The 15,547-nt window shown below is 59.4% G+C and overlaps 1 protein-coding gene across 3 annotated transcripts in view; it reads right to left on the reverse strand.

The window, feature by feature from the left end:
• Positions 1-15,547, reverse strand: part of CFAP99 (cilia and flagella associated protein 99) — a 43,887-nt gene that overhangs the window by 12,919 nt on the left and 15,421 nt on the right. For 2 of the 3 annotated variants that reach the window (XM_082464374.1, XM_082464376.1), the window contains 9 exons: positions 14,364-14,508; positions 13,915-14,009; positions 10,129-10,241; positions 8,372-8,549; positions 5,291-5,371; positions 5,064-5,138; positions 3,849-3,920; positions 3,532-3,623; positions 2,712-2,916 (listed from right to left, as the gene is read on the reverse strand). In XM_082464374.1, coding sequence (XP_082320500.1) covers positions 2,712-2,916; positions 3,532-3,623; positions 3,849-3,920; positions 5,064-5,138; positions 5,291-5,371; positions 8,372-8,549; positions 10,129-10,241; positions 13,915-14,009; positions 14,364-14,508 — 1,056 coding nt within the window. The remainder of the gene's footprint in view (positions 1-2,711; positions 2,917-3,531; positions 3,624-3,848; positions 3,921-5,063; positions 5,139-5,290; positions 5,372-8,371; positions 8,550-10,128; positions 10,242-13,914; positions 14,010-14,363; positions 14,509-15,547) is intronic. The other variant, XM_082464375.1, reaches the window with a different exon arrangement.

The following is a 15,547-nucleotide window of genomic DNA, read 5'->3' on the forward strand; positions in this document are numbered from 1 at the left end:
CTTCGTTTCTATGCGAGGGCTTTCTCTAGTTGCAGCAAGTGGGGACCACTCTTCATCGCGGTGCGTGGGCCTCTCACCATCACGGCCTCTCTTGTTGCGGAGCACAGGCTCCAGACGCGCAGGCTCAGTAATTGTGGCTCACGGGCCCAGTTGCTCCGTGGCATGTGGGATCTTCCCAGACCAGGGCTCGAACCCGTGTCCCCTGCATTGGCAGGCAGATTCTCAACCACTGCGCCACCAGGGAAGCCCTATTTATTTACTTTTGATTTGATACCAAAAGCACAAGCAACAAAAGCAAAAATACACAAGTGGGACTACACAAATGAAAAAGTTTCCGCATAGCAAAGGAAACAATCAACAAAATAAAAAGGCAACCTATGGAATGGGAGAAAATATTTGTAAATCATATATCCAATAAGGGGTTAATGTCCAAAATACATAAGGTACTCACACAACTCAATAGCAAAATAAAATAAAATAAAGTAACCTGATTTTAAAAATGGGCAAAGGACATGAACAAACATTTTTCCAAAGAAGACATACAAACGGACAACAGGTATACGAAAAGATGCTTCACATCACTAATCATCAGGGAAATGCAAATCAAAGTGACAATGAGATATCACCTCATACCTGTTAGGATGGCTAGCATAAAAAGTCAAAAGATAGCAAATGTTGGCAAAGATATGGAGAAAAGGCACCCTGTGCACTGTCGGCGGGAATGTAAATTGGGGCAGTCACTATGGAAACCAGTATGGAGGTTCCTCAAAACATAAAAAATGGAACTTCCGTATGACCCAGTAATCCCACTTCTGGAGGTACATCTGAAGGAAATGAAATCACTATGTTGAAGAGACATCTGCATTCCTATGTTCACTGCAGCATTATTCATGGTAGCCAAGATACGGAAACAACCTAAGTGTCCATCGATAGATGAATGGATCAAGAAAATGTGGTATACGTACATAATGGAATATTATTCCGCCTTAAAAAAGAAGGAAATCCTGCCATTTGTGGCAACATGTATGAACCCGGAGGACATTATGCTGAGTGAAATAAGCCAGACGCAAAAAGACAAATACTGTCTCATCTCACTTCTGTGGGACTCTAAAAACGCTGAACTCATAGTAACAAAGAGTAGAATGGTAGTTACCAGGGGCTTGGGGGTGAGGGGAATGGGGAGATGTTGGTCAAAAGGTAAAAACTTTTAGTTAGAAGATGAATAAGCTTTAGGGACCTAACGTACAGCATGGTGACTAGAGTTAACGATAATGTTTTATACACTTTAAATTTGTTCAGACAGTAGATCTCAGTGTTCTCACCACATGCACAAAAAAGTAACTATGAGTTAATTAGCTTGATTGGGGCGATCATTCCACGATGTATATGTATATCAAAATATCATATTATACACCTTAAATATATACAAATTTTACTTGTCTATGATACCCCAATAAAACTGGAAAAAAAAAAGAAAATGACAAAAGACATGAACAGACAGTTCACAGAAAAAGACACAGAAGTGGTTCTTATATGAAAACATCCTCAAATTGACATTTCATAGATGCAATGCAAACCAGAGCTATACTGAGATACTATTTCTCACCTCTGAGACTGGCAAAAATTCCTGAATTCAGTACAGTAACCTCTGTGGGTGGGTCAGGGGAATCGGGCCCCTTCCCCCGGTGCTGGGGCCTTGAAGTTCCTGCCCAGGGAAGGTGATGTGGCATCTCTAATAAGACCCCAAAACCCCCAACAAAAACAGTCACAAGAACAAGACAGAACCTCCACATCTGCTACTCTGACGGAGCAGTCCCTCCTCGAGCAGCGGACCTCGAAAAGCCACCTCCACAAAGAGGAAAAACTTGCACAACATTATTCATTGCTGGTAAAGCAAGCTGGGACATTTTATGTAAGAAAAGGGGAAACAAGAAGTGTGTATATTTGCTTGGAAGGAAAGACAGAAATTCATGAAAATAAGGACCTGGGGTGGAGGTGGAAATGGGCTGTAAGTTACAGACTTACAAGAAGTGAGACTTCTCTGAGGCTATGTGTCATATTGTTTTGACTTTGTATTTTTAAGAAGTGAGCTAAAAAGGAAGGAAAACCAACCCTAACACGAAGAGCAGATACAGACGCGTCCGCCGGGAGAAGTAATTCGCGTGAACCTGGGGCACATCTGCCGACTGGCGGCCCTCAGTGGCACACGTCTAAGGAGAGGGGGCCACGGCTGGGCCTCTGGGCCCTGCAGGCTCCCGCCTCATCCGGGCCACCGCCAGGCCCGCTGGAAGGGACACGGGCAGGGAGGCCCCGTCCAGGACGTCCGTCCTAGGAGGAGGAAGAGCAGGACTGACGTCCAGAGCATCCAGAGTGGAAACGTGGGTGTCCACAGACCCTCTCGCATCTTATGCAAACATGCTGGCCTTCCGGAAGTTTCTGCCAGACCTCAGGCCCTCCCTCACACGTGGATGTGTGGACCAACTGACTGTGCTAGTGGGGGCGGGGGGCGGTCTGGATCAGAAGTGCTGGCCAGACAGTCCATGCAGGCCAGCTGACCTCAGATGCTTCCAGAAGCCCCGCCTGGTGAGGTGGGGCCCGAGGAAGCACCTCCACTCCGTGGGTTTTAGGAGGAGATGCCTGGGGGCGGCAACCACAGGCACAGCCAGGCCCGCCGCCAGCCCAGGCCCCAGCCGCCCCGGCCTGCCCGTCACCTCCTCCTTCTTCTGGTCGGCCTTCTGCTTCTTCTCCTGCACCGCCTGCTGCCGCGCCAGGACGGCCTCCTCGTGGCTGAGCTTCCCCTGCAGCCTCCGGCACTCGTCTGTGGCCAGCTGCTCCTCCCGGTCCTTTGCCTGCATCTTCCTCTGCCACCTGAGGAACTCGGAGAGGTCCCCGGCCCCGTCCACGAGCTTATCCACCCTGGGGAGAGAAGGCAAGAGGCGGGGCTGGGGGTCTCCTGTGGTGGGGCCACATGGGCCACCAGGAGGCGACAGTTCCCCTGGGGGCAGCGGCCTTCACAGGCGTGGGCCGCCCTCTACCAGCACCAGTCACCCGCTCCACGCACTCTCCACCCGTCCCGGTCCTGTGCGTCCGCCCTCCAGCCACATCTCCAGCCCCATCCACTCGTTTGTGGCCCACCCGTCTGTCCATCCGCCACCCCTGCCCACCCGTCTGTCCATCCTCTCATCCATCTTGTCAGCCACCCAAGCTCCCACCCACAGCCCAACTCTTGGGGTAAGTGCAGGGGTCTGCAGCCCTGGTGGTGGGGGAGGGAGCACCAGAAAGGGCTCCCAGGAGGAGGTGACTCCTCAGGGAGCTTCGGGGTGGGCCAGGCTACTGCTCAGCCTCCTCCTACCCAGTGCATCTCCCTCACTGAGTGCAGATTATCTTCCTAGGATGCAGCTGTGACCCTGACACTGGCCTGCTTGGGTCCCACCCCCCCCCCCAAACCCGCCTCTGCAGGACTGCAGCGGCCAGGCGCCGCCCCCTCTTGAGCTCCCGGAGAGGGGGGGAGGCCAAGGAGCTGCCACCCACCTCTGCAGCTCTCTCTCCACCTGCCGCTGGTATAAGGCCCCTTCTCGCAGGATGGCAGCAGTGTTCAGCTTAACCGGGGAGGCGTCGTTGGGCTGCAGGAGAGAGTAGGGCCGGCTGTGATGGGGGAGGGGAGCCGCGGAGCAGCAAGTGCCCCTCTGCCCTCCTGCCCTCCACACCTGGCCCCTCCCCGGCGCTTCCTTCTGCCTCAAGGGCGGGGCTGTCCTCTGGGGAACAGGCCCGGAGGTGGGTCCCCAGGGGGAGGGGCCTGGAGCCATTGCCCCGAGCCCACCCTGACGACGGTCAGGAGCACCGCTCACCCTGTAGAAGGTCAGTTTCGGAGCCTTGACGATTCGAGGTGGAAATCGGAGCCGCAGCTTCTTCTTGGAGTCCTATGGGGGTCAGGGCCTGGCACCTGTGCCCACAAGGTGCCCCCAAACACACCCCGGCTGAGCGGGGGGCCCTGCACCCCTGGGAGGCCTGGCCCACTCCCCTCTGTCCTAACTCCAGCTGCCCATCCATGCGTTCCAGCCCAGCCCACCCCCTGCACTGGGTCCCCTGCAGCACCTCTGCCCTCCAAGGCTGTCCAGCCACCCAGGCAGGGGCAGGGAAGGTGCAGAGCCTGCCGGGCCGGGGACCGCAGCTCCTAGTCGGGGGGCTGCAGCCTCTGGGCTCGGGGGGCCTTCTCCTCCACTGCCCCCGGGGCCGGCCCCCAGGACCTTTCCTGGGCTGCTCCCTGCCCAGCCCGCCGCTGCCCTGCAGACACCCTCAGGGTGGGCACCACACCCACGGTGGGCGAGCAGCGGGTAGAGCTCCCCGCCGCTGCCCTGCAGACACCCTCAGGGTGGGCACCACACCCACGGTGGGCGAGCAGCGGGTAGAGCTCCCCGCCGCTGCCCTGCAGACACCCTCAGGGTGGGCACCACACCCACGGTGGGCGAGCAGCGGGTAGAGCTCCCCGCCGCTGCCCTGCAGACACCCTCAGGGTGGGCACCACACCCACGGTGGGCGAGCAGCGGGTAGAGCTCCCCGCCGCTGCCCTGCAGACACCCCCAGGGTGGGCACCACACCCACGGTGGGCGAGCAGCGGGTAGAGCTCCCCGCCGCGGGGCCCGCTGCTACTCTGTGGGGTGCCCACTCTCCTGGGCTGCCCCAACTGCTTGGGGGGCTCACCTCGGCCGCCCAGGCGGGTCCAGGGCGGGGGCGCCGGGCCAGCTCCTCCTGAGCGAGCGCCGCTCAGCATCCACCCAGAACGGGCCCTCCCTGTCCTGCTCCCTGACTTTCTTTATTGACAAACACACCCTGGGGGTTTCCTTACAGAAATACCAAGCGCTCAGTATGGAAAATCTGGAGACACCCAGGGAAGGAGCCGATGCACCTGCCCGCTCGGGCCGCGCTCAGCCTGGCGGCGCGGGGCCCCGCCCCTCCGTGGCCCTCCAAGTGTGGCCGCTGCCGTGGCACGGGGAGAGACGTGTCTACGACGTGAGGGGAGGCCGCCGGGAAGACCGGCCAGGCTGTGAGTGTGCTGGCGTTACCTCCACCGGGGGCTCCCCGTGGGACCTGGGCCCCGCGCACCGCGTCTCCTCAACGCTGGCCCGTAGCAGCAGCTCCTGCGCGCAGAGACAGCCGCTCCAGCCCGCCGGCCACCACGGGTGTCCCCGGGCCGCAAAGGCACGGGCCAGCTCCCCGCTCCTCCCCGTCCTCCCCAGCTGTCTTTCGCCCCTGACGCCCACACCGGGGTCTCTGTGTACAGGGGGCCCACCTCGGCCTTCCGGCGATTATATCTCTTGGTCATCTCCAGGAGCCGCTGCTCCTTGGGCGGCCGGTAGGTGCTCCTGGGGACCTGGTGACGTGGTGGAAGGAAGGGCCCGTGGTGAGCCGCGGCACTTTGGAGGGGTGAGTAGAAGTGCCCGCTAGATGTGGGTGAAGGAAGGTGCCAGGGCCAGGAGGGTGGACGGTGGTGCCCCCGCCAGGAGGATCAGGGCTGGAAGGGAAGCCGCTGAGCTCTGACTGGGACCCGCTGGGTGCTGGTGGTCACCCGCGGAGGAGAGGGGGGTACGTCACGCCAGCAGCAAGAAGGAAGGTGGCCAGGCCCAGGGCCCAGGCCCAGCAGACGCTGGAGGGACAGGCAGAGGATGACTGGCCCACAGGGGGTGGAGGAGGAGCGGCTGGGGGGACACTTAGGGCTGAGAGTGTCATGGACCCCAGAAAAGTGAGCTGCCCGTGAAGGGGAGGGGCTGCAGCAGTAACACTGAGACAGCAGGGGGGCTCCTGGAGGGGAGCAGTGTCCACAGCGTGGGTGGGGCAGAGCCGCCTGGAAACCCCTGAACTCCAGACTCCTAACTCCGTGTCCCCTCCCCTGCACGTCTAATGTTCGTAGGAAACTCACCATGTCCAAACCTGAAACCCTCTCTGCCCCAAAACCCTCCCCTCCCCCAGCCTTGCTGACCCTGACTGCTGTCCATCTCTGGCCCACATCGAGGCCTTGGGGTCCTCCTCGGTGCCCTCCTCAACCCCTCTCGGTCTCTCACAGCCACGTTCACCTCAAAAACTGCCCACCTGCTTCAAGGCCACCCCTCACCTCCCTCCTCTGCCACCACAGCCAGAGGGACCCTGTGAGCCCATATCCTGTGTCTCTGCCCCCTGAACACCTCCCCTCCCATCCCCTCCTTCCCTTCCTGGCTGCCCCCTGACCCTTGGGGGAGGGATGGCACTGCCCCAGGGCCTTTGCACAGGCTTTGCTCTGTCCGATATGTTCTTCCCCCAGACAAACCCATGGCTCATTTGCTCACTTCTCATTCTTTACCCCATGGTGCTTCTCAGGAGGGCTTTCCTGGCCGTGCCATCCAGAACTCCATGCAGCCCCTCCAACACTCTTTATCCCCTTTCCCTGAAGTATATTTTCTCCTCAGCATTTTTCACCAACTAACACACCTTACATTTTACTATCCTGTTTTTTCACTGGAACACATGCTCCATGAAGGCATAGTGCCTGGCACATACTGGGCATTCCATACACGTTTGTTGAATGAGTGAACTGGAAAGAGCCCTCAACCCAGGAGGCGAAGAGGGTCCTGGGCATGGAGCAGGGCAGGGAGTGTGGAGGGAACAAGCTTATGGTTCCAGCACAGACATCTGTGGACCCCAGGGAAGGAGACGGTCCACCAATATCTCACAGCTCATGCAGCTAAGGAGCAGGGCAGGGGATGGGAAGGGGCCAGGCAGAGAGGGAGAGAGATGCAGGTGGTAGAATGACATGAGATAAACACGCTTAGACCAGAGGAGCTGGGGTCAGAAACGCTGAGGCTCCTACAGATTGGGTAACTGTGGGGTTGCTCAGCAACAAGGCCCATCCGTCATCCTTCTGTCCATCTGCCCATCCGTCCATCCATGTGATCATCCATTCACTCACCTACCCACCGTCCATCCATCATTCACCCACCTACCCACCCAACCACCCACCCATCCACCGTCCACCCATAAACCCATCTACACATCCATCTCTTCATCCATCCATCATCCATTCATCCATCCATTTGTCCACCCATCCACTCATGCATTCTCCCACCTACCCACCCATCCACACATCCATCCATCCATCCATCCGACAGATATTTTCCAAGGGTCTGCTCTGAGCCAGGACTGTGCTAGGCATTGGGGATATGGGAAAAATAAGATGGATGAGGTCTGATAAAAGAGACAGATAATAAATGACCCACAGATTACTAAACAACTCTAAAATCTAATTGATGCCATGAAGAAAAGGATCTGGGTCAATGAGAAGGAAATTAAGAGAGACCTGATAGGCGAGGGGTTCATGGAAGGCCTCTCTGGGCAGAGAATGTAACGAGACCTGGCAGGTGGTGGGAGTGGTCTGGGACCTCGGGACCTCCCGGCACTACCCCCTTACCCTTCATATAGTGCTTAGTTCTTCTGGGGAACCAGATTGGTTCTGGGAAGCTGAGTCCATCCCAGATGCTCAGCGTAGAGCCCGTGACCGGTCAGAACGTTACACTCCCAGTCATGGTGATCAGTTCAAGGGTAGACATGCAACCTAAGTTGGTCTCATCATACTTTCACAGAATTCTGGGCCCTACATGTCCTCTCATGCCCTGGATGATGCAGTGTGGGTGTGAGGCCTGGATGTTTTGCTACAATGAGGGAAGTTAGCCCAAAGATAAAGTTGACCCTTGGAGGGGACTAGGCCAAGAGAGTCACAGAGAAGCAGCTCTAGAACCCTGATCAAACTATGCCTGAAGCCTATCCTACTTCAGCCATGAGAGCCAGCTGGCTCTCTATTGTCTAAGCCAGACTGAGCTGCTTTTTTCTGTTACTTGTAATACAAAGCATCCTGACCGACAGAAGTCAGCAAGGCAGGGGAGGGAGAGGTAGAGGAAGAGGCCCTAGGCAGATGGGATAGACAGGCAGAGGCCCTGAGGCGTGGACAAGCCTGCAAGATAGGGTCACCCCCGCAGCCCGAGGAGTGGAGACCGCGACCTACACATGCACAAACACAGCGGGGAGGGAGCGGTACACTGCCACAGGGTTAAAAGTGGGCTCCGAGCGCCAAGTGCAGACAGGCCTGCGCCCCGCAGCCAACAGCTCCACTCCACGCCTACTGACCAGACCTCAGGAGGTGGAGCGCGGGAACCCACTCCACTGGGCAGGCTCTGGGTCAGCTGGGCTTCCCTCTCTGTGGGGTGAGATGGGGCTGGGGAGGGTGATCAAAGGCTCCTGCTCTGGTCCAGGCACCTCAGCCCTGGAACAGCCCAGCCCCACTGGCCCACACGATCCACTCTCCCCGCCTGGATACCCTAAGCCCACTGCGATCAGCCACACTTACTGGTCTGGTCTTGGCCACCACGGGGACTGGCTCAGGCACTGGGATGGCGCGGGGCCTGGGGGCAGTCAGGTTGAACTCCTTGGGCTCTGTGACCTTGGCCTTGGTCTTTGGAAGAGGGGGCTGATTGGTCAACGCCCCCTGCAGCTGGTTGATCAGCTCCTGGATCTCCCGCTGCCACCTTGAAGGCAAAGGTGGGAGCAGCCACTTAGGGTGACTTCCTAAGCACGCCAACAAGGGGACAGCCCCTCGGGACCTGAAGGACCCCCAGGAGCTTGGGTCTGCCTGGGGGGGTGGGTAGCGGTGGGACCAACAGCTGCTCTTCACTCGCGGGTGCCGGCTCCCAGCGCTCCCCTAGCACGGAGGAGACTGAGGCCCAGCGGCATCCTCGTCCTAGGTGGGGGGGCCGGGAGGCTGGGGACAGGGCAGGTCCCCGCTGCAGGAATCCGGGGGCTCTGAGGACCGGAGGCGGCTGGGAAGTGGAGCTAATCTGGTCCCCAGCAGGTGGCACAGGGGGAGGAAGCCAGGAGCAGGGAGCAGGCTGGTGATTCAAAAGGAAGGTCCCTGGAGCTGTGCCAGCGGCAGGGGGAGCGGGGCTTCGGGAGGGGGACGGGGCAGGGGAGAGTCTCAGAGTCTCGAGGTGGGGGAACCCCGGATCAGGGGTTTGGGAAGGGCCCTACTGGTCTGCCCCAAAGTCTGGGCTCCCTCCGTGCCTCCATTCCCTGGGTGGGCACAGCCCACCATTGCCCACCTGGGTGGTGTCCCCTCCTGCAGGGCTCCCCTGGGGAGACAGCTTGGTTTGAACTGCTCCCGCCCCAGCCTGAGGACCAAGGTCACCAGGGGGAGGAAGGGCATGTCTGAGGGCCAACAGGGAGTGGGGTCTCAGGAGGGGCAGTGGGGGAAGGGACAGGTCCTTGATAGGGCTGGTCACAGAGCGGGCGGGGAAGGCTGCACATGGGGTGGTGGACAGGGACGCAGGGCCCCGCAGGCCCAGGTGACTGGTGGCAGCCCTGCGGACAGGCAGCGAGTCCAGCTTGGCGGGGACAAGGACGTCCCCCTGGTGAAGGAGTAGCTTTGGGGGACACCCCGCTGCCCAGGGCCAGGGCCTCCTCTCCCGCACGAGGGGCTTCCACCTTCCCGGGGCCCTGGGCCTCCCACACATAGCTGGCACCTCAGGGGTCTGCTTGTGCCAGAGCCCTCTGTCTACCTGTCCCCAGCAAGATAAGGTGGCTCCCCCAGCCCCGTCAGAAGGGAAACAACTGGAGGGGGCAGCTGCACCCTGGCCCTAGCAGGCCTCTCCCCAGAGACCCCTGAGCTGGCCCTCTGCCTGGGGGTCCTGGCCTGTACCAGCAAAACCAGCATGGGCCGGAGCCTGTCAAGGGAGAGGCAGGGCAAGGCAGAGGGCAGCTCTGGGGTGCCAGGCCCAGGAGTGGCACTCTGGGGGCAGCTGGGGAAGAGAAGATGTGGGCCTGAGCCCACCGGGGGCTGTTACTGCCTCAGCTCCCCGCCCCACGTCCGCCCCTGCATTCCTGGACCAGGGCCGGACCAGCAGGGTCCCCGCAGGGTCCCCGCAGCAAGGTGGCACCGGCACAGCGCCCTGCTCAGCCAGTGGGCTCCAGAGCAGAAGGGGCCAGCTCCCCGCCCCCCGATCCAGCTGGTCCTAAAGCCACTCTGGGCGTCAGGCCCTGCTGGCCATTGGCTGGCTGCCCGCGTGGGCGCCCCACCCCCCCTGCACCGGGTCGCGGCCCTGTGCTGCCCACCTCATCAGGGGGTCGATCCAGTGCTCCTTCACGTGGGTGGTCTCGTAGATGAGGCTCCACTCATCCTTGATCCATGAGCCCAGGTTCAAGGGGTTGAAGAGGAACCCAAGGAACTGAGGGAAGAGGGAGCCGTGGGCCCCAGGTGCCTCCACAGGGAGAGTCAGGGCCGAGGGGACAGGTGTGGCCATCGCCCCACGAGGGGACCTCGGCCCACAGCAGGCAGGGGGCCCCACCCCGCTCGCCCCCTCCTGCTGGGCTGGGGGAGCTGCCCCTCACTCGCCGGGGCTCCGCCTGAGCCAGTGGGTCCCTGCCTGCCGTGGGCCCCTGGGCTCCAACCCCTCGCACCCTCTGTGGACCTGGGCCGACTCCCAGCGGGCTGGAGAAGCCTGTCCACCCCTCTCTGGTTGAGCGGCTGCTGGGGCAGTAAAGGCCGCACGTGGGGCCCGGTGGGCTGAGCAGGCGCCCCTGCAGCCGTGGTGAACTCGAGCGGCTGAGCCAGGGGGTAGCGGTGGGCTAGGGCAGGGTCTCTGGTCCCCACGGCTGCCTCCCCAGGGGGGCCGCTGCCTCACAGCCACGTGCTCACCTCCCACCTCCCCTCAGGCCTCCCCGCCCCTCTTCACGGGGCAGCAGCCAGGTGTCCTTCTAGAGCCTTCCACAGCTTCCCACTTGGCAGCCTGGCCCCTGCTCACCCCACCCCACCCCAGGGGCCTCTCCTCAGCTTCCCCGCCCTACCCCGCTCAGTCCCCCCGCCTCTCTCCCACCCACTCTTTCAGCCCTGTTCCCACTTTCTGTCAGAAGGAGGCAGTCAGCCCCCTGTAGCTGGGCCCTGGGGTCTCTGCACTCCCCCTCCCAGCCCCCTGTAGTTGGGCCCTGGGGTCTCTGCACTCCCCATCCCAGCCCCCCCTGTAGTTGGGCCCTGGGGTCTCTGCACTCCCCATCCCAGCCCCCCCTGTAGTTGGGCCCTGGGGTCTCTGCACTCCCCATCCCAGCCCGCCCTGTAGTTGGGCCCTGGGGTCTCTGCACTCCCCATCCCAGCCAACCCCTCCATCCCCAAGCCCCCTCCTCCCACGCAGTGCAGCTGGTCTGTTGACCCCCACCTGGGGACATACTGCCCCCCGCCCTGGGGCTAGGGCCCTCCTAAAGGGGGCCTCCTTCTCTCCGGGGGTGCGGTGGAGGCAGTCCCCCCAGGGAACGGGCTGGAACGGGGGTGGGCTGCCAGGTGGGTTCCCTGGCCGTCCAGAGGATTCCAGCATGTGAGTGTGAGCGTCCTTGGAGGGAGCAGGATGGCCAGCGCCCCTCCAGGTGCCGTCCCAGGGCCAGTCCCCCTCGAATGCCCACATCCAGCACTGTCTCCCAAGGAGACCACGGCCAAGGCTGCCCAAGCACCAGCTCATCTGACCACAGTGGTGACAGCACCCGGGTGTGGTCTGGGGGGTTCCCTGGGCAGCCGTCCTGTCCCCAACAGCTTGCTCCCTGTCTTCGAACCCGAGGCGGGCGGACCCTAATGGGACTGGCTTTGTGGGGATTGGGGCGTGAGGTGTGGCCGAGGGGGGGCCCTGATGGCTGCCGCACCCCCTCCTGCAGCTCCCAGCTCCTTTGGGAGCGTGACCGGGCCGTTTCCATGAACCTTCTCCCAGAAACTCTCCAGGGAGATAAACGCCCAGGAACCTGCACTGGAGGCGCTGCGCTGGCCGAGAGCCGCTCTCCATGGGCTCTGCAGGCCCTGCAGGCCAAGGCGGCGTGGGGCTGGTCCACCACTGCAAATTGACACGTGGGCCCCTTGCTCAACAATTACTAAGACCCTCAAGACTCTGACAGCACAGCATGAACCAAGCGCAGGCGCTCCAGCCGGGAAGCTGGTCCTGGGCAGTCTCCAAAGATCTCTCAGAAAATGCTGTCATAAAAATAAAGCCCTTGGGACTTCCCTGGTGGTGCAGTGGTTAAGAATCCGCCTGCCAATGCAGGGAACACGGGTTCGAGCCCTGGTCCGGGAAGATTCCACATGCCACGGAGCAGCTAAGCCTGTGCGCCACAACTACTGAGCCTGCGCTCTAGAGCCCACGTGCCACAACTACTGAGCCCAAGTGCCACAACTACTGAAGCCCGCACGCCTAGAGCCCGTGCTCCGCAACAAGAGAAGCCACCGCAATGAGAAGCCCGCGCACCGCAACGAAGAGTAGCCCCTGCTCGCCGCAACCAGAGAAAGCCCGCGTGCAGCAAAGAAGACCCAAGGCAGCCAAAAATAAATAAATAAATTTATAAAAAAAAAAATGAAGCCCTTGCTTAAGATAACTATGCAAATATTTACCCACTGTGAATTGCTTATGTTTATACGTAAATAGGAAAACAGTCATTAAAAATAACATGCTGGGCTTCCCTGGTGGCGCAGTGGTTGGGAATCTGCCTGCCAATGCAGGGGACACGGGTTCGAGCCCTGGTCTGGGAGGATCCCACATGCCGCGGAGCAGCTAGGCCCGTGAGCCACAATTGCTGAGCCTGCGCGTCTGGAGCTTGTGCTCCGCAACAAGAGAGGCCGCAATAGTGAGAGGCCCGCGCACCGCGGTGAGGAGTGGCCCCCGCTTGCCACAACTGGAGAAAGCCCTCGCACAGAAACGAAGATCCAACACAGCCATAAATAAATAAATAAATAAATTTAAAATAAATGTGATTTGAATACAAAATAAAATCTGGTTTAAAAAAACAAACAAACAAACAAACAAAAAACATGCTGCCTCAGGTTACCTGCTGGGGGAGGGTGCAGATCTCTGGGGCCTGTGGCCCTGGCAAGTGTCACTGCTCCAGGTCTCCCCTTCCCCAGGCGGGGACAGTGGGAAGGCTTCTACCCCACCCTGCCTGAGCTGCCCCTGCAGAGCTCGCAGCCTCCTTCCAGAGCGGCCCCAAAGCACTCCTGGGGCCTGAGCTCTCCCCGCTCTTCTCCAGGGAGTCCCTGTCCTGGTCTGGTGACTGTGTGTCGCCCCCCCCAGCCCCCACCCCCTGCCAAGCCAAGTAAGGAGGAGCGAGCCAACGGTTGAAAGCCTGGTCCAAGAACTGGCTCTGCCACTCATGTGCTGTGTGACGTCGGGCAAGTTACCGAACCTCTCTGTGCCTCAGTTTCTTCAACTGTGGGATGAATGCCCGTAGGAGTGACCTTATCCGGTAATTGTGAGGGTGAAGCAAGAGCTGCTTGCGGAGGAAGCCGGGCCCACAGCAAATGCTTTGTGGGCGTAGCCGGCAGAGGGCAGGACCCTCAGGCTCATTCATGGTCCTGCTGGCCCCAAGGCCCGGGAGTCCCAGGCTTTCTACACAAGGAAACAGGCAGCCACAGGAGTGGTCCTGGGCAGGGCAAGGGGGTGGGCTCCTGCAGGCTCCCTCTCGAAGGGTACCAGTCCTCAGACCCGCTCAGAAATGCTCCCTCGGCCCTGCAAAGCTGCACAGCCCCTCTTGGAGGAAGGAGAGGCTGCCCTGGGCCTGGAGCTTGGTCACGAGTCAGAGGAGCCCGAGAAGGTTCCAGAGGCCCGGACTGAACAGGCAAGGACTCCCTGTCGTGACTAGCAGCTAGCATCCAGCAGCTACCACCCACCGGACCATGAGGAACGGAAACCAAATTCCCCGGGCACAAAAAGAGCACGTTCGCAGCAAAGAGAGGGTGTGGGTTAGTTTTAAACACAGAACAAACCCAGCAGTTTCTTTCGTTAAAGTGAGCCAGAAAGGTAAGAGGTCAGCGCCAGATGGGGCAGACCTTTGACCCTGGGTTTAAGAATAGAACTTGGGGCAGGTGGGGCTCACCTTGCACACCTTGTGGACGGGTTGGGACTTCATGATGCTACAGAAGAGCTGAAAGCCGAGCTCCTCCAGCTGGAAAGTGGCCAGGTAGCAGATCACTAGGGAGAGAGGGTGCAAGAGCGGGGAGGAGGACATGGGGATCCCCGCCCTGGGCCCCCGGCGTTTGACCCTGGGGGAGTCAGCCGGAGGCTAAGGGCCCGACAGGTGCACTGCAGGTGCAGCGAACTGAGCTGAAGGCGCCCGCCTCCATCAGGGCGTGTGACCAGAGGCAAGCGCTCCATCTGGGCCCACGTGAAAATAACCTGATACAACAGTACAAATGACATCATCTCATACGGGGGGCGGGGGGGGGGGGCGCCGTCGCTGTCAAGGGTCTGCGGCTGACAAGGAGGCCAGGGCCTGGCCCGCAGGGACCCATGGGCCCCCCACCGTGGCTGGCCACGGGCACCTACCCTCAAAGAGGCTGTAATCGGCCCACAGGCAGAGCCGGCCGTCCTGCACGTAGAAGGCGTCCACCACGATGGTCAGCAGCTTCCGGTACTCGAGGCACCCGGACAGAACTTCCATGATGAACGCCTGCTCCTGGGGGCTCAGGGTCTGGAGGAGAAACAGCTCGGGAGGGGGCCGCCGGACAAGCCAGGGGAGAGGGCAGCCACCTCCCGATGTGGGGGTCCCCAGTGCCCCCTGGAGCAGTGGGCAGCGCCCCAGCCGCCAGGAACACTGACCCTCGGAACCTGCAGGTCCTCCCCCAGGAATTGGTCCCGCCGGCTCTCCTGGGCGGTGACAGTGCGGTGGGGCAAAGACGGAAATAAACATGGAAAATGACCCCGAAGGTAAAGTCCTGTGTGACTCCGGTCATATGAGGCCCCTCGAGGATTCAAATTCCCAGGACAGAAAGTAGAAGGGGGGGGCGCCGGGGTAGGGGGAGAGGGTGGGGAGCTGTTGTTTAATATGGACAGAGTTTCAGTTTGTGAAGGTGAGAAGGTTCTGGAGACGGACGGTGGTGATGTTCACACGTGAATGTACTTAATGACTTTGAATTGTACACTTAAGAACAGTTAAGATGGTAAATTTTATGTCACGTGTATTTTACCGCAATAAAAAAAAAAAAACGAAAAACCAAGCAAGGAAAATCTCTGGGGGAGGGAATTAGTGTTTGCGGAGACTGATTTTTTCCACTTACTCTTTGGAATATTGTGGGGTTTGTGACCTGTGTGTGTCACGTGTTACCTATTCAAAAAACCAGTTAAGTTTTTGACAATAAGAAAAAAAGAACGTCTAATGTTGCCAATGCAGCAATGAGAAGGGCTGGTGGTATGGTGTTGGTGAGTCTTTCCCGAAAGCAATCTGGAAACATGTTTAAGAGCCTTGTATTTTCCATACACTTTAATCCAGTAACCACACTTCTGGGAATCTAAGGAAACCAGACAAAAAGCAGAAAATATCCATGTACAAGCAGCTCAGGGCAGTGGTACGTGCAGTGGTTGAAAGTATTAACAGCCTAAATGTCAACACAGGGAATCAGATACGATCTCTTCGTGTTGTGGGTGAGTAGGACACAGCCATTACAATGATGTTTCTGGAAAACTTATAGTAAGATGACAAAATACTTAATACCGTGTAAAACTGAAAATGC

The sequence above is a fragment of the Balaenoptera physalus genome, assembly GCF_965194825.1.
Source record: "Balaenoptera physalus genome assembly, chromosome: 5".
NCBI lineage: Eukaryota > Metazoa > Chordata > Mammalia > Artiodactyla > Balaenopteridae > Balaenoptera > Balaenoptera physalus.